Here is a 25664-nt window from a genome sequence, read left to right on the forward strand (position 1 = left end):
GACCCATAATCATGTTCTAAACTAATGTTAACATTTAACTAATTTGCTGCCCTAACTTTAGGAATTATACCATCAATCTCACCCTCTCGATTTAAGTTATTTACTCATTGTCTTCTCCCTGTCTTTTCCGAAGACTCACTCCTATTTCTCTGCTTTAGTTCCTTTTCTGTTCCTTAGAGATAAGATGCTTAAAACTTTGAAAGTTTACCTTTGTAAGACATGGTGATTCTCTCAAAGATTCAAACTTAGAAAATACAAAGTCTCTCTGCTATGTTCTGTAATTACTTTTCTAAGTCTAAGTTATCTGTCCTTGTAGGAGGTCATGGCCCCAAAAGATGGATAGTTAAAGGTCATCAGCTTGATTGTGATCCGATTTCTTGATTGGGATCTAGATTTCATGCTGTATGCTTAGTCATAGTTATCTGTACCTAGTGAATACACACAGTCACATATTTTTATAGTACTGAAAGATCAGAAAGGGTAGGAGTAGCTGAAAGTTAAAATAAAAAATTACTAAGTATTTTCTAGTGTAATTGAGACATGACTTAATAGTTTGCATTAGTATGATCCTTTTGTTTATTTTGTTTAGGATACTTTTTCATACAGAGTAGGAGCTGATTTAATTTCTTTGTAGTTACTGAATAATGTATTATTACTGTTGATTTGCATTAGAAACCTCATTAATTATCAGAATACTGGAATTATTTTTAATTTCTTTAATGTATGTCTCTGGGTTGCTTATGATTTTGTGTATGTATGTGCCAAGCAATTCATCAGTTTAAGATGCTAATGCTGAAATCCTTCAAACGTTCATGGAGCACTTCTTTAATGTAATTATTTTTCTTTGATTGATTGAATCTCTTGAACTTTTGTAACTGCAGAAACCCAGGTATGCTTTCAACCTGTAGTCTTTGTGTCATCTTGAAATATTAGCACCAATGATTTTGTATTTACTACAGCTGAAAAATAAAATCGCGTTAAGCTTAGTGTTGCACTCAAACTTTTTAAATGTCTATTTAATAAAGATTCCTCATTAATAAGATCTTTCAGTCAGCTAATTTTGTACACCTTTTTATAATGTATTTTGAAAATTCAATTGCATGAAATGGCAACAATCTTCAAAAGTTTGGATATGCATTATATAAATACTATATATGTATACATAACTGTGTGTCTGTATATCTAGGCATTATCAGTAAACATTATTGACAAAAATTTGACCAGTTTTTTTAAAAGATATTCTGTCTATTATTTCGTATTGCTTAGCAAGAGTAATTCAGTTCACATTTTTAAAAAACTGGAAGGACTTCCTTGCTCTGCTAGTGCTCTGGAATTTGTACTCCTCTGATTTATTAAAACTGAAGGTAGGTAGCTCAGAGCTCACAGCAGTTCCTCCTCAGTTGAAATTATTCATCTGAAGTACATGTGCTTTAGCATCATTTGAGTTACTTGTGTGATACAAAAATGTGGTACAGAATGGCCACATTTATCAAACATTTCTTTCTTTTTTGTCTTAGCGGTTTCAACATGTCCATATACCAATTGCCAGAGGAAGTAGGATTTGTTCTATTTCTAATTTAAAAATCAGCTGATGATCTTTTATGAGTCTTCAAATAGATAGGAAGAGTGTTGCCCATAACCGTAACAGGGCCAGATTCTTACCTCTAAAAGATAATCTTAAAATCACTGTAATGGTCTTATAGCATAACAGCAAATTCTTTGAGACTGTTTATTATGTACATATGTAAAGTATGTACAGCTCTTAGAAAAATGAGGTCTTGACCATTGTCTTTGGGAAGAATAGGTGTTACGTGGTTTGGTCTGACGAGACAGAAACATCAACCTGCTGGAGTTGGTGTGACAGCTAGTTCAACCTGCTGGAGTCGGTGTGACAGCTAGTTGGGTGCAGTTCTGTGCTGAACAGATTCAGAACCAAAATGTTTATTTTGGTGTGTAATTGGACAAAATATTCAACAAAGATTGCTTGTAAAATGATATTTTCAATAAAATAGTCATTCACATAGAAAATGTGGATTGTGTATGAATTAAACTTTATAAAAGAGCTGTTCCTGTATAAAGTATCTGAAAGAAAGGATGTGATAACAGCAGTTGGCCATTGCTATGGCCAATCTAGATTAGAAGGTTTTAGGGCCCAAATCAGGGATTTGGCAGGCAGCCCGATTTTATTAATGTTAGTGAAACACTTAAGCTGTTCTCTTAAGATTTCTGTCTAAAACCAGTGTCTTGTATGGTGATTGAGTTAATAGTGGCAATGCATTTGTCAAATAATAAGCAAACAAATCGGCACCGACAAACTTACTTAAAACAAATGAAATGTTATAATAAAGCTGCCTCACTCGGTGACTAATATAGGCCAAGGGAACTGGCAGATGCCCTGATGTGGTGGTAGAATAATCTGTCAGTATATTTTATGATTCTGTTGCAATGGCCATCTTTCATGGGGTCAAATTTACAACTTTACAGCAATGTTAATTCTGGCTTTTCCACAGTTCTGAAATTAACTTTTCAACTATTATTAACGGTAGTAATTGCTTTGTAAGTAGTAGAGAAACTAAGGTCACAAGATAAGAACAGGAATGATGTAAAACATACTAACTAAAAATCAAAAGTAAACATACATTACATTTTTATTAGAATGACTATCTAAATAAATGCATAGAAACTCATTGGCAAGGAGGAAGATGATCTCTTGCCATCAGTTTCGAAGTTCAAGGAATTTAGACACCACTAGAATAAATACTGCCAGAATGTGGTAAGGGCCTTAGGGACTGGAAAAATTTTTCGCTAGAGGGATTGATAAACGCATCTGAAGGCAGGTCTGTTTGTAAAGGTTCACCCCATAAAAAAACTGCTAAAAATAAACTGATTTAATTGAGAACACTTCTGATTTGGAAAAAAAATATAAAATATTTATTTATCAGTTTGTTTAAAACTAACTTTATAAACTCAATAATTCTGTTTTGACATGCTGTAGTATAGACGTATATTTCATGACTTGTGGCTGTAGTTTTTCACAGTGAGTTGACCTGTGCAATTAATATCTTATTCATTAACAAGTGCATGGGAAAACCTCAGAGTCTCAGTCCGCATAAATATCTCACAGTTCAAATGTTTAAGTAAACATTTCTCAGCTTTACACTTTAAAGGTCAACCTTATGAAACTAATACTTACTGATCCTTCAAATGGATTTAAACTATTTTTTGTTTCTAATTGAATCAATTGATCCATTTTTTGCTCAGATTGTTACATGATCTTTTAGCAGGAGATAAGAGTTTTTTAATGTAAAAGTGATCATTCTGTCTGGCTTATTTTGGGCAACTAAGCTTATATAAATTCTATGGCAGAAACTTTGTTTGTTTTTCCTCCTCCTGACCACAAGGCCTGTTAAACCAATCTTTTTATTGGCACATTTCAGGAAGAAATTGTAAATAAGCAAAACCAAATTGCTTTAATTTCATTTTTAAGTCACAGAGAAAAACTGATGCCTTCCTGTTTAAAGGAGAGCTGAATATGAATATGTTTGTGAAAGATATTTAAAGATGTAAAAATGGAAACAAAAGTAAAATGGCTTCTTATGAAATGCAGTAAGGATTTTTACTTTAAAGAAGAGTTAATGGTAACATCTGCAAACATTCACTGCTTGTTTTTGTGCTGAAGAACTTAAGATTGGTTCAGGAAAAACAGAAGATGATGTTATCCATATAACCTAACGGACAGAGTTAAAGTTTTTTCTTTTTGTGTTAAACGTGGTATATATGATGACATTAATTTGCTGAGTATAATAAGAAGAGACATTTATGTCATTTATGACATTTATGACTACTGTTTCTAGAAAGAATAGATTTTCCTCCATTTGTATGGATTTACGTGACTGACTTCTCCAAAACGAATTTTTTCTGAATGACCTCACGAAGAACAGCAGAAATCTTCAGCAATGGAATTTAAAATGTGTACATGCAATCTCTTTTATTTTTATCTTTCTCTTTTTCTACTTTTACATATTTTCTATGACTACTAAAACTTAATCTGATGGTTATAAAATTGTACATGCATTACAGCAGTAACTTTTACAACTTAGTACTGATGAATTTGAGGTACAAATCCAATTTGAAAAGTCAAATAAAAGGTTTACTTAAAAATAAAATAACAAAACCTGTCAGATTCTTACTTGAATACCTAATTGAAATAACATTTGTATGGTCTTTGCTGAATTAATGCAACCTTTCTGTACTTGTGGAAACTGCTTTCTCATACAATATCAGATGATCTTTGTATAATAAAATCTATTAAATACAGCCCTCAGTTTTTATTTATGTCTCTTCCTTTTCCAGATGACACGAGAGCAGTATATATTAGCAACACAGCAGAACAGCCTCCCAAGGACTGAAAATCCTCAGTTTTATCCAGTAGGGATTTATGGATGGCGAAAGAGGTGCTTATACTTCTTTGTCCTTCTGCTGTTGGTTACCATGATTGTTAACTTAGCAATGACAATATGGATTTTGAAGGTTATGAATTTCACGGTGGTAAGTATTGCAGTGACTTTATGTATCTCATTTTTAATATTAAGAACTTGTAGTTTTAGTTCTCGTTCCTTTATCATTTTATGTACAAATCCTGAAATTTTGGCTTAAAAACAGTATATCCTCCTTTGAATGTTACATTCAAATGTTCATACATTAACACACTTTGTGTATGTTCTGCTGTGATTTGACCCTATGTATTCAGATGTTCTTTGTTAACAGCATCTACTGAAATTATCTGGATCTTCGATTTCATTGTTTGCTCAACCAAAAGCATAGTGGTGCCTGCCTTAAGTATTTCTTGTTCCTGCTGAAGTTTCCTCTTGAAGCTGCTGCTTTCTTCCATGCAAGTTTCTTGTTACCTCTGATAGCAGTTAGAAGGAATTTTCTATGCCTGTTCTTTGTGATACATAAGTCTTTCCCTCAATACATTAACAGATATAGTATTAGAAAGCTGTACGTTCTCTGAAAACCCCTGTAATAAAGCTGTGGTGACAGATGGAAGGGGAAGGGAGCACAAGATTTGTAGGTGAGAAAAAATGGAAGTCTCTTTCTGTAGGCCTTTCAATTTTCAAAGCATAATTTTGCTGAGCTTTAGAGGCTTGGGACATTTTGAAAGTCAAAGAGTATTAATCCTGCATTGATCCGGTGTATCTGGAGACTGGCTCCTCTCCTCCCACTCTCCCCATCCCCTTACTTCTCCCTTGAAGCACAGAGATCTCTAGAAAATGCAATCCATGCGATGACGTTCTGAAACAGACGTCCCAGGTCAGGGCACTGAAGTTCCTCGATAGCATTGTTAGAGCTGTTAAAGTTGCTTCTATATTACTGATAGCAGTCCCAGCTCCCTTCCGCACCAGCTGAATCTTGTTACCTACCACGCACTAAGGGGTGCTCTTTTCCAGGAGTGGGTTAGCTGTCAAATATAGTGAGCGTGTCCTGTGGGGAAAGTTGCAAATGCTTTTCACTTCTAAGAGCAATAGAGGAGTAGAGATTTTTATGAGCAAGTTCAACTTCTGTGTTCTGTCTGCCTATCTGTTGTTCCTATCATGGTGTGAACACTAGCTAGCTGATTGTAAAAGAAAGAAAGAAATCTGAGATGTTCAGGGCAACCTCATGCATACGGAGAAAATCTGATGAATGCACTTGTTCATATAAGCAAGAATTAATTTCTCAGAGCAGGTAAGCAGTCACTCACTGAACCTCAAAGTCCACACAATCAAAACGGCCCTTCTGAGGTAAAGAAGGCCGGGCGTTTAGTCTGTATCCATCGGTCATTTCTGCCCTGTTTTCTCTGTAAGTGGAGGGCGTTCTGTATGCTCTGACCGTGCTTTATGGAAGCTTAAAGTCTCCCTTTTCCTTACCCCATAATATTTTAGTTATATCTTCTTGTGGTATTGAGTGAATGGAGGGGAGGGGATGATATTTAATGAAATAATGCACGTGGAGAAAAATATCTTTAACTTTCTTGGATTCCATGTTAGTTGTGGCCTGAAAATGTTGTGTTGATTACAGGCAAAAGATAAATTAGAATATCTAGAATTATTTGGGAAGGAATAGAGAACAAAACTCAGCACATCTTTCTGCAACTTCAGTGTTGCATACAATTCTGGTCACCCACATTTCAGAATGGATGAATTAGAATTATACAAGACAAAGAGAAAGAAGCAGTAATCAGAGAGGAATGGGAATGATTTCAGTTGAGGAGTGAGTAAATTGATTGAGATTCTTCATTATATGTACCTCTGTTCATATCCCCTGATGAAGGATATAATAGAGGTACATGAAATCATGAAGTACACGTAGAAGGCAGCACAAGGGGAAATTATTTTTTACGTAATGCATCAACTTTGTCTAAGACACTTGCATGAGGTGTTATGTTTGAAAAAAGTTTGGAAAGTGGTAAGACATAAGACTCATAATTGGCATCAAGCATAGTGATATGAATAGCATTCTAACATTAGAAGGACTTAAAATGTGGGTTGTGGAAAAAATGGAACATAAGCTGCAGGAAATGTCGCTGTATATTTGTATTCTTTCTTAGTCTCTTTTCTTACATGTTTGTTATCAAGAGAAAACTGGGCTATGTGATTGACCTAGGCTGGCTTTTTTAGTTTATGCTATTCTTAAATTTTTTAGGGGGAAGGGGGTTACTCACCATTTGAACTGTGTTTCACCTACAGCTTAGAATACCTTCCTTGATGCTGATAAGATCAGGTAGGTGGGCATAAAAGCCGCAGGCTCCATCTGATATCTTTAATAGCAGCAAAGTATTACTGAGTCTGTATTACAAATGTACACCTGAAAGAATGTCTGTGTTCAATGGAAACTGTGTTATGTGCCTAGCTGTTTCCAAAGCTTTGTTTGAATCAAGGTGATAGACGTGCTCACTAGCTGGCCGTGGAGCAGTGTCTTTGTGTGTAAAAAGATAAAGCATTCTACAGATTATAATAGCAGTAGTTCTGCTACTGTCAGTGTAGTCTCTCTCTGGATTTTGTTCTTCATAAGCCGTATTTTGATGTAACTAATATAATCTGAACTACTAGAGTCACAGCACGTTTTAATTCTCTATTAGTTTCTTGGAAATGAAAAACAGCTAACAAAAACCTCCAAAAACAGCAGTAAACATACATTCAAAATAGTTCTGTATCTGCTACGTGTTCTGTAATACATAGGGTTACATAGGTCTATACAAGATAGCAGATATTTTGAGGTGGGTGTTTGGTGAGACTTATTGTAGAAATACATTGCTACTTCAGAGTTGCCACCAGTGGAAGATATATACAAGAATTAGAATTAAAAGAAAAACAAAAGAATAAGGTACTCTCTATTCTACATGTCTGCGAAAAGCTATCTTGTGCATACCTTTTTTTTCTGTTACTCTAGATACTCTAGACTTTTTTTTTTTTTTAACAGTATTATCTCTGAGTACTGGAGACAATTGAAGTGATCTCAGTTTTTCTGCCTGATGTTGCAGACAAAAGATAATGATGCAGCTGCCTCCATATGTATTTGACCTTCCTCGCTACAAAGCTACTATAGCACTATACAGCTTACACCTCTCACAGTTGGAACATACAGTTGTTTTTAATTATTTCTAGGGACCAAAAAAAAAAAAAAAGATTTTGAAATAAAATTCTTTCCATATGTCAAAGCTGTGTTGGAAAAGTAAAAGTTTGTTGCGAAGCACTGAATCAGAACAGGAATCTAGTGCAGGGAACAGTCAGGATCAGCCTCACAGATTCTGCTTACTGCTTAGTGGATCAGACCTGGTTTCAGTAGCTTAAGAGATGTATGTAGCTGAATGTTATGCGCTTCATTTCAAAATCTGGTATTTTATGACTCTAATATATAATACAATGCTGAAAGTGCAAAACTTGTGTGGATCTTTAACAATCTTGAACTTATTATAAATACAGATGAATAGTATGCCATTGACTTGTGTGAGTTAAAACTTTAGCCTTCCTGTTACTAAATTAAAGTTAATTTTATGTATTTACCATTACCATAGTCATACGTACAAGTAAGTAATTATGAAAACAGAAAAGGAAAATATCACTCCTTTTGCATTAAAAAAAAAAAGAAGAAATAAAATGAGTGGCAAAGTTTGGAAGCACTGCTGATCTTGAAATGTCATGTACCCCTTGTGTATCTCATAAGTGAAACTTCTTCTTACCAGTTCTGTATGAACAATCTGCAAACAGGGTTTCCAAAGGGTTTTATATTTAAGGAGAGTAGCAGAACCATTTTATTTAATGGTCATTCCACTAGCAGATCATTCTTAACTCAAATTTATGCATGGTATATCACCATTGGCATGAGATTATTAACCATTATTTCTTCCATGGTAAAATTTTTAATGGTTTTGCTTAGTCGGATGTACTGCTTCAGAGCTGATTTGTTTTTTGTCTTGTAACTTTTATATGAATTTATGGAATGATCTGTGATTAGATTATTACAGAAAACAGAATCTGAAACCATAAAGCCATGGTTTATTACCTTCTAAATTTGACTGTTCATAGTCAAAATGGTATATCTTAAAGTGCATACATTTGGTTTACTAAGGATATTAAGAAATATAATATTTAAATGAAATGACAATAGGTTATTTAATAATATAAAGTTGTATTTAATAGCTGTACGTATACCGTAGCAGTTAAAGCCGAAAGAATAAATAAAAAATATCTGCCAATATAGGCTTCTGCTTTTATAAGAGCCTTATTTATTGTCATGCTGGAATCTATGTTGTTAGTTTTCCAAACATTGCTTTACACTACTGCAAAGCGTCATGAATAACCAGTTTGTGGAATGGTTATTCATGGTCATTGCTGGCTGAGAATTGCAACAATATTAGTTTTTATTAACTATTTTTAACAGTACAATTATAGCCACTGGCCAGTTGCACTATGAAAGCCTTTGAGTTCAATTCATAGATTCTCCAGTAGGGAAAATTTTCCAGTCATCCATTTCCTTGCATGTAAAAGTCAAGTTCTGAATCTGAGCGCGTTGTCTTACGTTCTCTTTATATACAGAGAAGAGAAATCGGGGATCTCCCACAAGTCCGTATCATAGTAAGGCACGCAACTAAAGTGAATTGTCATTAGGAAATGGGTATTGAAAAGCTGATAAAAGTAGTCAATTAAAATGGAATCATGTTAGTATAGACAAGGTATGTAAGTCTCCTTTTATCAGATTAAGTAGTATAGCTGGAAATAGCTGAAAAAGATAGATAAACTTTTGGGTGTGCAATCACTTCTTCCAGTGTGAAATGGAAGAAACAAACTTGAAAGATAAGTACAAGTTAAGAATGATTGCCCTGATCTAATATGCATCAGACAACCAGAAACAAGGTAATTGGTAACTGGGGAGCAGCGGGATAATTACTTCATCTCCGATTCCTCTATCTAATAGTTTTGTAAAACATATTCCCCCACCAGTAGCTTAGTGTTACTGTTCTTTAGCCTGTGATTGAGATTGGTTACCCTACCGTTGGATCATCTATTTAGAAAGATGCATGTGAAAGCATGTAGGAACTTTACTACAGAGAACTCCCCAAACAAATTCACTGATAGATGCATCTAGCTGTGACATACCGTCCTATCCTGGATTAAGTAGAAACTCATTAATCAGGATGGGCTATGTTAGAAGATCAGACCTTGAAAGAAATGCTCTGCAAATCACTTAAACCTGGAACAGTCTTCAGGCTAAACTCGTCATTGGAATATAACTCTGTGGTGTCTAATGCACACCACGTGGATCTACTCTGTCCTCAGTGGCAAGTATAAAACTTGTGAATAAATCCTTACAACCACTGCAATATATCCTCCCTTAATAGAACTGGCAAAATCCTTGAACTGTATGCTTGAACTTCAGACTTTATTGTATTAAATGCTGTCCTGAAAAGTAGACAACTGCTACCTGCGAGAATGAACTCAGTCCCCCACGTATCTTAATCCTGATTCTCAAAGGAGACATGCGAAACACCTTGCAAAAAACAGGCTTACTGGATACCAAAATAATAGATTCAAGAGATGTCAGCTTTATGGAACGTTTATTATTCACCTTCCTTGTACTAACCTTCCCATGATCTGTGGGCTATCCTTTGGAAAGGTCTGCCTTTCAGTTTCCCTCAGGATATAGTTACCTCTCAACTTAGACTAAGCTATACGTATCTAACAAAGCTCAGAGTAGTTACTTTTTGTGTGTGTATGTGATTAGAGCTGTTTCAAGAAGGCTCGGAGACTCGAATTATAATTTGATGATATAACCACATGGTAAAGTATGGATATGCTGTGTATTTACTTTATAAAATTCTTTTTTTTTTGACTTACGTAGTACGTATGAATTGTAAAGGATAGTAAGGAAAATATTTTGCTGTGCCTGCATTGTTGTCATCTTATATTAAACAACATAGATAATTAGTATATTTTATGTAAACATTTAATCCCTTAAACACTCTTTGATATAATTTTTATCTTGGAATGTCTTCAAGTTATGATTATATATAATATATATTGACATTCTGTCAATCTCAGTACTTAACGTGTAAAAGGAATCTTCCTTACATTTTTGTCACTAAAAAAATACCATTGTAGACCTATGTGCCTGAAACATTTTCTACAAGTACTTAAAATTGCAGTTTAAAAAAAAAGAAAAAATCAAAGTAAACCTTTTATGTTGTGAAGTGATATGGGCAATTAGCCCCCTGTTTGCAGGGGGCATTTAATGTGAATATGTTTATACATTTTCTAAAGTGCGGACAGTTGTCGTTGATACCCAGCATAAAGAGTGAAAATTACTTGTATCAGCCCACATCCAAGTGAATGGCTTATGTGGAAAGAAATGCAGAGCGAACAGGTACGTTACAGAGGTACTGTGCAGCTCCTTTATCGATGATTCTCCAGTGTCTGAATCACCGTAAACAAGCAACTAGTTGTTCTTCCTGTTAATTTTTTCCCACTCCCTTCTATGCTCTGTTTCTTATATCAGCTATCTCCTGGATTATTCTTGTTTCTCTTGTCTCACATAAGGCTATCTGGTTTAGATTTTTTTCAGAATGATTTATTCTTAATAGAATTTGTATTACTCCGATGAATTTGCCAAAATAGTACATCTGAGGGATCTATATAAAGATAAAAAAAAATACTATATAAGATGCAACTTTGGCGTGATTCTGGAAGACATCTTGCGGGGTTTACTAAAGTTGTAAAAATTGTGATAGTGGGAAGAAATGCAAACGTGAGTCCTTACTCAGCCATGTAAGCTAGGAAATATCAGCACTGTTCTTTTTTACTGATTTTGAGTGTGTATCTAGTTTTCTGTGTATCCATATTCTGTTTTCCTTTTAGAAATCAATGTATGAAGAGACTTATTTGTTTTATTACCCATCTAAGAATTGAGTCACACAGTTTGGGTATTTTCTATTGCTATAGTTGCAATGCTGCAGTCAATTTTGACTGCTGTCATGGCACAGTATTTTCTGTATTGATACATCTTGAGCTCCTCTTCTCAACAGTGCTTTGTGAATTATTTTTAAGATCAAATTTTTAAGATACAGCTCTTCATTTGTGTTGTGACAGATGTTACTTCTTAAAGAAACTTCAACTTAGCTTTGGGCATAAGCTGAGCATAAATAGCTGTTTGGATTTCCTGGCTAGAAGTAACGTGCTTCATACATAAAATTAAACGTAGCCTGGTTGTTGGCTGCCTAGCCCTAAGTCTGTGTATTTGAACAATAACTAGTTTGCAAGGTAGTCGAATGCTTTCCTAAGATACACATGCCAACCAAACATGGGGTTTTGTTTTTGTTTGTTTGTTTTCAATTGACAGCATATATAATAATTCAGATATATGCAACCAATAAGTTCCTGTCTATCTGCATCTTTATAGGTAGTCCCTGTATCCTAATAGGAATTTGCTGTTCAGAATCAGAATTTTCTGGTGCTGCAAAAATCTAAATCAGAATCCCAATGTTTTATTGACCTTATTACTAGATAATTATAACTAGATACTGTTTTTTGTTGTGCTTGCTATGCAAGAGTGAGAAACTCTTCCAAATTTTTAACTTTCTTCACTGTTGAGAAACACGCATAGGCACACAGAGACACGCTTCAGATCTTATTGACCAACATTTAAAAACAGAAACTAAAAATTCAGTACTTCCATTAATGTTATAATTTGATACTTAGTTTTTTTACTGATACAGAACTAAAGCAACTTTATTCAATATATGTTTATCAAGATTTGTAGCGACCTGTCTTGGCATATTGTAGAATTAAGAAAATAATTTCTTCACATCGTGGTAGGGTGATACTTGGTATAATCTGTTTCTCAGGAAGCTTAGCAGTGAGAAGGGCTGTTGGGCTAAGGTTCTCTGACCACCCAGAGAATGGTCTTTATTTGGTGTTCAAAATAGTATTTGTTCTGTTATTAATCCAGTCGGTTCTGCTGATCTACGTGATGAAGATACTGTTGTTAATAGCTGTATTCATGTGTACTCAAAAATAATTTGGTTATTTGGCAAACAGCTGTTTGTTATTAGATTTTGGATAATTATTACAATTTAATAGTATTAGATACTGTATTTTTAATAAATAACTTCTGCCGCATCTGCAGAGTTCACTTCATTATTCAGTGGCATGCATTTATTGTCAGTTATTTATTTTAGACTGTAAATCTCATTTTCAGAGGCAAAAATTTGATATCTCTTAACTAGATAGAAAACTGTTTCTCTACATCCTCCATTTTTTTAGATTTCACGATTTTGATGTCCCAGTTTGGGATGAATGCAACAAAGCTTCTGTTTGCTGTTTGTTTGTTTGTTTGTAGTGAGAAAGAAAGATCCAGTCCAGAGCAGGCAATATCATTAATTATTAATGATTAAGAGACTTAGTCATGACTGATATCGGAGACCAAGGTTCAAATTCATGCAGTCTCCAATATAGATCATGTCCCAGGTAAGTGTCCTACTTGCAGGCTATTAGTCCTTCTGATTAAGTTTCTAATACTCTTTTTTTAATAAATATATAAACTGTGTCTTACCATCCTTTAGTCTCAAACTTGAGATATTATCTGTATAGGAAGTTTTACTGAAAATTCCTATGAAATGTCTATATCTCCCTTAAGAATATTTTCTGCTTAGATTTATAATACCTTTAAAAAAGCTTTTAGAAAATTCTCAGCCAGCTAAAACTAGTGTTAGAAAACCAAGCACATGCACCTGTGTGCAGAGACGCACATACACGTGCAATTTTATCTGTGTAATTGACTGTATTCTGCTCACCTTTTTATGTTGTGTTGGAAGACAGAAGCTTAAACTTCTTGAATAAACCTGCCAGTTCTGTGCAGGATTAAAACACTTGCTGATAGTATTTCAGCAAAAGAATCTCACTACAAACTAATTTCACTTATAATTTTTTATCCCCTTTGTTAATGTTTATATAGTAGCCCAGCTTTAGAGAACTGGAGGGTGGTCTGTAAAACTTGTGTCCTCCTTCATTTTGAGTCAAGTGGTAGTAATGAACTGATTTTTCCTTTTCCTCTTTTGAGTACATCACATATTTGTTGTTCTGAGTACAGTGAAGAACTCGTTTTAAGTGTTTCTAATAGCCTTTTTCTAAATCACTTCATATCCCATTTTGTGTGTGCATCTCATGTATCGTACACCTTATTATCTAGTACTTACAGAAATAGGTTTAGGAGGGAAATAGGAACTATCAGTGTTGTTATGCTACAGGTTTACTGGAATATCTAGTGATTAATGTGCACAGTCCTAATTAATTCTCATAAATCTTTTCCATTAAAAAAAAATCTATTTCCTCTACAAATTAAAAGGAAAAAAATCAATCTGTTAAATAGCAGTAGAAAAGTAGCTAAACTGAAAAAAAATGTAGATCTCTTCTTTTTCATGTGTATGCATGGCAACAGTTTGCACTAACAGCCAAGACACTGTGATATTTGTTCTGTTATATTTTTTATAACATTAGGCCTTTCATGCAAAGGCATCTCCCTGTATAAAAAAAAAAAAAAAAAAAAAAAAGAGAGGAGATACTGACAAACAGGACTGATTAGCAGTGCGCCTTAGCAAATATGAATTGCCTTGATTTGACGTGCTGGTTACATTATTGTTTCTGAATGGGTGAATGCAGCTTTTAATTATTTTCTTTTATCTCTGAGATGTATATCTGTACATTTTAGTGTTTATTGTTACAAATTATCTCTGAGGAAATAAAAATGCAATGAACTTGATTTCTCATTTTTATATTTGTTTGGTCCTGCAGACTTAAAGGCAGAACGTTAATAAAGTTCCCTACAAACAAACAGAGTGAATACTTCACATCATATTTATCCCTGCTAAAAGTGTGATTTCACTAATCTACTTATACAGCAGTTTGAGCAATTTCAACATGACCTGGCATTTGTGGCTGTGGAAAATTGTACAGAACTATATTGTACAGATCTATATTGTCCAGAACTTGAATGTTTGGTGAAAAACTTTTTATAACCAATGTTTACTTTAAAAAGAAGGATGCTGTAATACAGTTGAGAACACAGAAGTATTTGCATATGCAGTCACTGTTAGCCTCAGGTGTTTTAGGGCTGCATTAGACTAGTTTCATAAAGTGTCAGGTAACTTCAGATCATGTGACATATTAGATGAGAATGAATATGATATTTATGAGATAATATGATAATTCTTTTTACTATTTAATAGGAGGTAAGCCTCCACAATTATGTATTTTAGCTGAGTGAACAACGTTTACTAGATGTCTTATTCTTGGTCATTTTTATTTGTAAATAGGCATGAAAATATCTGAGAACAATTTTTCATATATTTGCTTTCATGAAAATTGAATTAACTTCAATTTCATTATTAGCTTTTAGCTGTATTCCCTTTCCATGTATTCTACTTCCATTTATCCTAGTATGGCATATGTGTTTGTGGAAAGCGAGACTTTCAATTGAATATTATACAAAGATAATTTTGAACTTTTAAAAGTTCTATTCAAGAAAGCCAATTTCTGTAGTTAGTTTAATTCAACTTTATATCTTGAATAGCAGATGTTTGAAGAAAGCTGCTGATGACTTTTTAATGAAATTGTTAATATTTGATATTACAGTTCAGGAAAATAATCAACTCAGAGTCATTATACGAGAAGAAAAGAAAGCTAATCCATCAGATACTATGTTTTTCACAAATAGGGCAACTCCAAAGAGGGTTAAATTGATTTCATAGTTGAGGCCCAGCACTTCTGCTTTGCAATCTTATTTACTGATGATTAGAAAGATATCAAACTCCTTTAACAAACCTTAGTTACTTAAAGACACCGAAGATCTGTATGAATAGTGAAATGTGTCCTGACATCTTCTTTCCCTTCTTTTATGATGGTTATTTATGTAGGTGTGCAGTACAATAATAAATTACATAAATTTAAATAAATTAAATTGGAATCCTGAATGTCTTTGCACAGCTCTCCCATCTTGAAATCAGTAGAAGTCTTGTGTCAGCTTGTGCCATGGCAGCGTAGCCATGAATTAGACCTAGTACATCCAGAAATTACGATTAAAAAATAAATAGGAAGATAAGATACCATTTGTAGTGTATCTTCCATAGCAGAGTATTTCCTCTTCTTTCTTACAAGTCAGGGTATTAGATGTGTGATTAGAGTCCCAGGCATGATTAAATGATGAAACTGAATGTTTTAAGCAGAGCTAATATAGCAGAAAGACTTATTTTATCCAAAAAAAAAAAAAAAAAAAAAAGATATTTGCGTGGACTTCAGGAGACCAAGAGAAAAAGTTAGAAGATCTGTGCTCAAATGATGCAGCATTGATGGTTTATCTTGTATATGCCGGATAGCTATACAGTACTACACAGCTAGAAATAATAAGGAATAAAAGTTAAGAAATCTAACAAAAGCAGAATATAAATGATACTGCCATCGGCAACATAGAAATCATGCAAACATCACAAGTCAGCATTATTTCACCAGTCTAAAGCTCTGGACTGCAATATGTATTTGGCTTACTTTTCTTGAAAAGCCTGGCCCTACACTGCTTCTCTAATTGCATCTGAAGTGAGAAGGAAAAACCAAGTCTTAGAGATTCATTATTGCAGGCAATGAATTGCATTCTCATTCAGTGACATCAGTGTCTTCATACCAGTAAAGTATTTGATCCAGCATCAGCCCTCAGAGACTCTGGAGCAAACTTCCTTTTACTTTGCCGTTCAGTTAAGTATAACAAATTATGTAGGGCCTCCTGTGACATCTTGAGAGTTTACAGTCTGTTTATTACATCTAAAAGAGAAAAAAATTAGATCTGTTTTTTAACATCTATAATAACGAAATGTTCATTTTTTTATGGTGCACAAAATTATTTCTTAATTACAGGTCTTCCTTTCCTCTGGACTCAGTGGAGACTGTCTACGCACTAAAGCAATACAAAAAATGGTTCCCCAGACAAAAATTCCCAGTTACTGTGTTTACTTTTTGCATCAGCTTCAAAACACAGCTTTATAAAAGCAAGGAAGTGCCAGAGGATGACATTTTTCTATCTATTCTAAGAAAACTTAACTATCATAACAAATATAATATGAATTAATTAATCTTGACTGACTAATTCCTTTTTTAATCAGTCATTTTATTTTTACTTTAAATCATACTTTTCTGACTAATATACTATAGGGATGGATCTCTTTCTCATTTCCTTCATTGTGTTCAGGCATGTACAGCTCACGTAGGCCGTGTTTGAAGGTCTGAGTGTTCTACATAGTAGTATTAGAAAAGTATACAATGCAGAATCTCGGTTAGTGCTGTTGAATGAGCATGCAGCCTAAAAGATGCTTTTTGCAATAGCGGTTTGTCACCTTGTATGTTAAGGCACATACTTTAACATTTTAATTTATTTATCAAATGATGGTAGTCACTGCTGAACTTTTTCATTTTTACAGTAGCTAATTTAAAAGAAAAATGTATGATGTGTGCAGTTAATAAAACAAAGTTTAGCTGTGGATTTATGTTCAGCACAGAGTGATATAGGCTTATGTGTATACAGACATCCAAGACTTGCTTTTTCTCAAGAGGGATGTAAATTCTTTATATTTGAATTTATTGATAACTACGTGTTGTTTTTTGGCTCTTCCATAATTAAATGCTGATTTTTAAAGAGAGATTTCTTTTTTTAATGCTTAGATCTATCTATATCATCTCGATTGGAGTTTTGGAATTTATAGATGATTTGCTAAGCAGGTGGAATAAATTCTTTATAACTTAACAACCAGCTTTAGATTTTGTTTATTGATTATCGTCATCATCTTGGGTGTAACTTTTAATATGGTACATTAGAATGCTTAAAGAGAAACAAATTCTTAAGAAAAAGCAAGAGCTGTAAAATTTTGAAAGTAAAGATGTTTAATCAGAATTACTCAAGCTGAAATGTAGTTTAAATTAGCAACCACATCCCCATGGCACCTTTGAAACTTTCATAGAAAGAACCTGAAAGATAGATAATACTTGCTTTACTATTACCCGTTTCAGACACTGTACTGAGAGATGTCATTACTGTTGTGTGTTTTGGAAAGGTTACTTAAGGATAAAATACATTTTAGTGGATACTGTCATTATTTTCATTATGAAAAGTATATTGCTACCACTAAACCTTTAATTTTAATTGCTTGCATTTCTTCCATCTAGTATAACAGTTCCGTGCAGGTGATTATAGAGGGTGTATATATAGATAGGAAAATAGGGTATATATAGGGTATATATAGATAGGAAATATAGAGGGTAAAACACCACAATATCTTTTCCTTTCTCCAGGCTATAGTGGAAAAATGCCCAGTTAGAGGAGAGGGAGTGGTTCGGTGGAGTATCTTAAAAAGAACGCACGTGGATCTCATTTCATATGTAGATTTATTTTCCTTCTGGAGAAATAAGTTAAAATAGCTTTACTTTCTGTTTTGTTTGGTTTTAATTAGGCCTATACAGGAAAATCCTTGTAGAAAAGAACGGCTGAGCTACCCATGTCCAACTAGTTCCCTCTCAGACCCCCCCCCCACCAACTAGTGTTGTAATGGTCAATAAACAAATTCATCTGTTTGATATTTTATTCAGACTTAGGAACTAGTTAAACCACTTCTAAAGTAGGTACATAAAGTTTAGCTCTTTCTGTGGTCACTCACAAATTAAAGCATTGCTACAACCCTTTCAGTGTAGAGTCTCCCATTTCTCTAACGGAAATTCCCTGTACCGGATGCTCCTGGGGAGGTCCCTTTGTCCTGGTTCCAAAAGGACCATAATCTTCTATGCCACGTAAGCAGGAGCTGATGGACAGCAATGGAGGGCACGGAGTGTAGAGGTACAGAGTCTGTGGCAGATGTGAAAGTCTGGAGGAATATGTTTTCTATATACATTCAAGTATTCTCATTCTCTCTCTCTCTCTCTCTCTCTCTCTCTTTTTTTTTTTAATGGGAATGTTCTGATCTCTAGTTCCTAATATGAACAGTGGAACAATAAATATCCTGTTATGAATTATCTGAGTTTTAGCCTGTCAAAGGGCAACTACACTCCTACCTTAAGATTTAATAAAGCTATAATCTGTAGTCCACTGAAGGTTAGCAGAGTATTTACTTTCAAGAAAATAAAGTTCAACAGCAAATGAAGGTTTTTACTGTACAAATTAAAAAATCATTTTCACAGTCTAAAGGGAAATATTTATGGGTTTCTGATACATGGTGTTTTTGAATAAAATAACTTCAAATATCATAAGATTCCAGTGAAAACTATATATAGCAAGAGTAGAACAAAATGTATGTGGAGTATTTTTAAGTAGGCTTGTGAGGGGGAAGCTGTTTAAGAATTTATCTTAAACCATTATTTCATTCTTGAAAATGAAAATAACTATGGATTACAGTATAATCACAGATTCTCAAAAGGTATAAGCTCAACTGAAATATTTTGGCAAGCTATTAGCATTTCTTGACAGGGGATCTAAAAAATCCACTGAGTAATCCAGCTATATAAATATTTCACAATACTCTGCACTATGTAACAGAAATTGTTTGCTAGACTATTACTTCAAATTTAATAAGCAGATGATGTTCAATTCATTTATTTACATTTAAAAAATCCCTAAATAATATTTTTTACATCACGCAGTCTATTTGTATTGCAGAAAAACATATCCAGAATTCTATTTGGTATCCTTATAACTTATTGCACATTAAAATCTCTGACAACCTGTGGTGTGCTCTGTTACAAGTGGTTAGAAGTATTTATGAAAACTTTTTTATGCTTCTAAGCAGTACTTTTGTATGCTGTAATAGCTGGCATTTTTCTTACGCACTCAATAAAAAAAGTCAAGTTTCAGGTTAGCTGTTTGTCTTGTTTTTCAAAAAGTGATTGTAAACCAACATTGATGACATGTATGCTGTTTTTAAAAACATCATCTAAAGAGCTTTTTTCCTGTTCTTGTAAAAACGCTCTTCTGTGGTCATTATATATGATTTATATCCTTTTTGAGCAGAGGATCATCACAGTATTTTTCTTTCTTTCTTTCTTTTTTTTCTGTGTAGCATACACAATATATTAGGTGACTGACTGTGGTAAGTAAAAAAAATGACATAAAGAAATACTGTGTCATAAAGCATGCTGAAGAACAATATGTGGTGACAGGCAGTCTGAAGGCTTGAAGCATGTTTCTGAAAGTATTGGTTCTTACAGAGATGGAGTAGCACAATGTGCAAACACATCACTTCAGTGCATAGAAAGGATAGTGAAGATCAGTGGATTTATGTAAATGGTGTACAAGGGCTACATGAATCTTCCAGCTACCTTTGATTCTGTGACAGTGTTACAGTTATAAGTACTTATTCCAGGGAAAGTCTAGCAAAATTATGCAGTTAGGAGAAGGTATCCATAAAGTGGAGAAGCAGGTTGAACGTCAGGTACAGAGAAGAGACAGCCATTAACCCATAAGAGGAACCAGGCTGTGGTAATCAGTCAGTTGGCTGGAGAGAAGCTGTGAAAAGCAGGGGAAAGGCAAAAATTTCTATTCTGACAGCATCACCCATAGTTCATTTGTAAAGCTCTTTACCACATGATGGTGTGGTCCACCACATGGTGGATGCTAGAATTTTTACAGATGTTCAAGAGGCCATTGGGTAAACTCAGAGATGAAAAATGTGCTAACGGCTATCAAAGGCAGAAGTATTCTGTCCAGAAAGATAATGAATCAAAATCACTGAAGGGTGGGAAACTTACCAGAAATGCTATTATCTGAACATCGTGTTCTTATTCTTGGATATCTTCTGGTCATTACTATCAGAAGTAGGATAGGTAGACCTCTCGTCTCGCTCAGAACAGCCATTCTTATGTTTTTATGAAAGCAGTGGTAAAGAAGTGCTTCTCAGTTATACACTATATTGATGAACCACCTTGTCTACAGTTTCTACTAGATCCCCAAATAAAAGATCTTCACCGTAAAAATATGACTTAGTTTATAAATCATATCCAGTGATTCCAAGGAGTCCTATGTTGGGCTTCATATAATACTACAAAAAGGTGAAGATGAATTCTGAAGTGACTGGTACAAAGCAATGCAAGTTATTGAAATAGTTGTATATGAATCCCTAAGGGGTGTTTGCTTAGTTTGAATTTTGAAGGTTTTTTCCCTTAAAATAAAAAAAAAAAATTGTATTGGTTGTATAACTTCTAAAAACACTTTGAAATCTGTAACGTAATATACTGTCTCTACTAGAAAACATCTCTAAGTTGATTCACCGCTGCCTTTGGCTTTGATTAATACCTCAGGCAATGCTTTGTAATGCTAGTATGAATTTGTCAAGCCAAGTTTTATAGATGTTCTTTTATAAATAAATTGCTTTCAATTTACAAAAATAGGTATAAAAAACCCTTCTTCAAATATTTCAAAAAAGGAAAAAAAGAAAAAACCTATACTGGCATTAAAGTTTAGTTCTTGCACTTATTTTCCAGTGTTCCGTCTCCATCCCTCTGTAAAATATACAAGGAAGACACCACTAGGTGGGCAGCTCAGATCACTTTAATTTACCTTTCCTTATTTTTTTCTCTGCTGTGTTTTACAGCAGGTTAGAGAAGCAAAAATATAGGTCAGATATTTGCCTTTGGAATTCACGGCAGGTGTGTTGCACTCTGGTGCATAACCTCTGTGTGTGTGTGTGCACGCATGCATGCATACGTATCCTTTGTGTTTTCATGTGTGTGTATAGATATAAGCAAATAAATATATATGAACGATAGATATTAAAAATGCAGACAGCACAAAAGGGCAAAGAGCAGATAGTCTTTCTTATCTTGTCAGCTGACCATGCAAGTCAGGATTTCCAAAAGCTTGTCCATACATTCAGATCAGAATATACTTGTAGATTTAATTATAGAAACAGGATTTTATCAGGTTTTTAATTTCCTGTGCTTTCATGGTTGTAGGTGATTAATCTATTTGAAATAGGACATCCTCACTGAATATTAGAATATTTTTCCATAATTAGTTATGAAACTACCAATACTTGGGAGGGGGGAGAACTCTCCTGTTAAAATTTTTGTAGAATGGCAGATTTTTTAATCTAGATATCAGCCAAAGGAAATGACAAATGCAGTTGCCTCTTATCGAGGTACAGCAGATTAAAGGTAGCAGCATTACTGAGATGTGGGGTGGGCATTTGCAAAAACTACCTAGGAAATAAAAAATAATTCAATATAGGAGGAAAAATAAAGTTTCCATTCTAAAATTAATATAAGGTGAAGGCAGGAAAGAGCTGGATATTTCAATAAATTATTCAATTAATTATTTTCATTTGATAGAAAAGTCTTTAAGTGCTCCACTTTCCTTCTGTTGTTTATTAAATTCATTTGCTGAGTACAGAGAACAGATCCCACGTGGATGCAGCAGCAGTCTTCTGAGTTCTGTCAAACTGCTGAAATTCCAAGAGTCAGCAAAACTTCTAGACTCCTCAGGTCGTGACCTAAGAATATGAACTGGATCCTATTTATTGCCTTTTTCCACATTAGCAGCTGTACCTCTTACAGTATCCGCTCTTGTGTACTATTATGCAAAAAGAGAAGAGTGCATGTTGTTAGAAATCTTACCTGTGTGATTCAGGCATAGAGTTTCCTAGGGATAAGGAGAGCTTGCAGAAAGTGTGTTTTGCGTAGTACTCTTTGCTGGTATGCTCGTCTCTGCTATGTAAGTAACTGTTGCTGTATGAAACTGAAGCGGAGAAAACTTAGCACACCATTCAAGAATGAAAGAAGCAAGTATGTGATGAGAAACGATACCCTAAACATGGCTGCTACTGGACCATCATTGTGTCTGTCTCGTATGTGCAGGATTCTAATCTGAGAAAATATATATCTATTTTTTAAACACCGAAGCTACTAAAGAAACACAAACTATCCAGTAAACTTTTATTTGCAGCCAGACTGAGATTTAATTGAGTCTCTCTAGGTGGTATCAGATTGGAACTTCGTACATTTTTGAAAACAGGTGCATGGAAAGGAAAACATGCTTTTGCTTTCAACTTTAATCACTTCAATCTTTTTCCACTAAGTAACTCAGCAGAATGTTTTCTATGAAATTGACTGCCTATCTTTTGGAAGCAAAGATAAACAAAGTAAAGTCGCTCTGAGAGAGTCAAGTCACTTTGAAAGAGAGGTCTTTAGGGCAGCATGTATGATGGGATTATATGGGAGAATGTGGGGTGTAAGGGTTCCTCTCCTTTTAATCTCTGCTGAGATCATACCTTTTTGTGCCACTTCTGCATAGCAGGTGTTGGAGAGCTGTGGTTACGTTGTCTGTAGTTCATAGACACTAGGGAGTACAAAATATAAACATATGTATGAATATCCACTCTTGTGTGACATATGCAATGGTAAGCAATAAGATGATATCTGAGGCCCTGATGCCGCAAAATTTCTTTAATTAAAAACTTTAAAACACAGGTTACAGAGCGATCTTGAATAGTATGGATCTGTATTAGGAGTGATCCTGAAGGTTAAGACTCTTCAGTCTGGAAAAAAGATGACTGAACTAGGGAAGACAGATAGCAGTTTGAAAAATCATGAGCAGCGTGGAGAAGGTGGATTGAAGTCTTTATTTCTTTTAATAAAATAAGTATAGAGGCCATCATATGAAACAAATAGAAGCAGGTCCAGAAGAAATCAAATGAGGTTGATCTTCGTATACTAGCTCCCATGAGTTTTCTACACGTTGCAAAACAAAGGTAAAAGGGTATGCAGGAAAGACCCATGTCTAGGAGGGTATAAAAAAAATGGCAGGAAGAAAGGACTAGCCTGATGTGCTAAAAGTTATGAGACTAAAAATTTGAAATAATTTAAAAAAGCCATTTATGTTTCATGTAAAAAAGGATTGCTAGCTAATAAATAAAAGAGCCCGAGGCAGCAATATCGCAAGAAATAAAAAAACAAGACACATTTTTAAGAGTACTAAAATTAAGATGACAGCACTAGAAGGTATGATGCACTACCTGGAAGTATTCTAGTCTTCTGAGTCCTTCTGGACAAGGATTATGAAGATCTGAGTTTGATTTTCAGTACTCTTTGCAGTTGCCAGTGTGTGAATGTTAATGATTTATTACTTCAAAGTTAAAGTAATTGGAAAACCTACATGCATATTTAAAAACTAGATAATGAAATCTACATGAATACGTAAGTTACTAGAATTTTGGAACATTTTAGTCCACTGAAGACATATATGACCCAATGGATCAATTAAAAGTACCTGTGTTTATGGCAACCAGTGTATTCCTGGGAGGATTAGAGGAGATGAACGGAAAGTGGCTTGATTACAATGCAGCGAGGGAGCTGGTGGTGTTCGTTTTATTCAGTGCTCATGCAGGCTGTCTCTCTATTTGCTCTTTCATGTTGCTTGAGTAAAAAGAGTGTGTCCTGTGAGTGGTGAGCTGCTATGAGTATTTTCTATTCATTAAAAAGGTTGGTTATGAAATTGTAAGTGCTTAATTTGAGTTTTGCTAACAAGCAATTTTAGTGGCTCTTCATGCTTTATCTTTAAAATTAATATATATTGTAATTTGAAAAGTTTTTTTCTAGCAACAAAAGACAGGTTTTATATGTGCATTATGAAACCAGAGACTAAAACTCATTTTAAAAAGTGTTAATCCTGGCTCAAAAGTCTAAGTGGTCCCACTAAAGAGAGATCTTCAGGTTCAGTCCTTTTATTTTTTTTTAAGTATCTATCATTGATTTAATCAACTTAATTATAGGAACAAGCTTTTCTTAATGTGTGGCTTTGGAATGGAAAAAAAAGGAAATGAGAAAGCAAAGAACAATGTTGGAGGAGAGAGCAAGCAATAAAATAGGAGGAAAGAGAAAAAGAAGATATTAGAGAGAGGGCAAAAACTAACAGTATTTGTTGTTCCTACAAAGGGGCTAATATAGGCCTATGTTTAGTTTTATTAGCACAGAAAGGTATTCTGAAATGTTCCTTAAAAAAAAAAAAAAAGGGTTTTGAAGTGGCTCTTGGGTTTTATTCCCACTGAATTATAGCAAATATATTTGATAATATTACACTGGAGATAGCATTTGGTTCAGCGAGCTCTGAAAGTCTCAATTTGAAGAAATACAAATCCATCCTCATCAGTTATGAGCTTTCATTTGACTATCAGATGAATCCTAGCGTATTTAGTAGTACCAGTAATTTGTTGTTCATGTGGTTATGCGCTGTCACAGGGCTACTATAGATGCCTGCATGTATGTGTTAGCAGAGAAGCAGGAAGTATATGGCGCATTCATTTTTATACGATTTATAGGTTTAAATATATCTTAAAATACTTAAGTATGCTGAAAGTGCTTGAAATATCTAGAAGCCATTCATTAGTTGTTCCTTTATTACTTTACCTAATTAATGAAAGGCTATAAATTTTATATTAATTTAGAAATGAATTTGGCCTCCGACCATTATGATCTTTCATGATGTGATGGTTACATAAAATAAACACAATTGCTGAATGCATAAATGATTTTAGAAATATTTATTACTTACAATAAAGATGTCTCTAAACTCTTTAATGATGTAATAAAAATTACTGAAGACCTTTCTTCCTTGGTAGTGTAAGAAATGGATTCAGGCTGGCAGCAAAGCAGAACAAAGAGAAGAATACAGTCTGAGTCCTGAAAATGAGAGTGGATTTAAATACATACATATATATATATATGTATGTATGTACATATCTCTTGAATACAAATAAAGTTGACAGTTTCTGAATGTTGATCTGACTCTCATTAAATAAAGGTAGCTATACAAAATCTAAGGAGAATAATTGAAGAGAGAGATAATATAGGTAAAAGTTGATGGATTAACACAGAATAATCGAAGTTAATACCCCTATGTTTTCCAGGGAGACATTCCTGCGAAGTTAGGAAGAGATGCTGAGCAATACAGCACGTCTGATTTCATGCTGCTCACACATGCTGACCTCTGGCATTCTGTATGAGGTCAAAAGACTTAGGAAATTTCAGTTAGCAGGAACAGTGGGCATGTAGGTTGATGGCTCAAATCAGGTGTAATGAAGAAAGTGGGTAAAGTTTTTTCTCAGGTGCGTGTCT

At 34.3% G+C, this 25664-nt stretch overlaps 1 protein-coding gene across 5 annotated transcripts in view; it reads left to right on the plus strand.

Annotated features, from left to right (window-relative positions):
• Positions 1–25664, plus strand: part of SGCZ (sarcoglycan zeta) — a 494736-nt gene that overhangs the window by 257131 nt on the left and 211941 nt on the right. For all 5 annotated transcript variants that reach the window (XM_068942793.1, XM_068942795.1, XM_068942794.1 and 2 more), the window contains one exon: positions 4354–4548. In XM_068942793.1, coding sequence (XP_068798894.1) covers positions 4354–4548 — 195 coding nt within the window. The remainder of the gene's footprint in view (positions 1–4353; positions 4549–25664) is intronic.

This window comes from Struthio camelus, chromosome 4 (genome assembly GCF_040807025.1).
Source record: "Struthio camelus isolate bStrCam1 chromosome 4, bStrCam1.hap1, whole genome shotgun sequence".
In the NCBI taxonomy this organism is placed as follows: domain Eukaryota; kingdom Metazoa; phylum Chordata; class Aves; order Struthioniformes; family Struthionidae; genus Struthio; species Struthio camelus.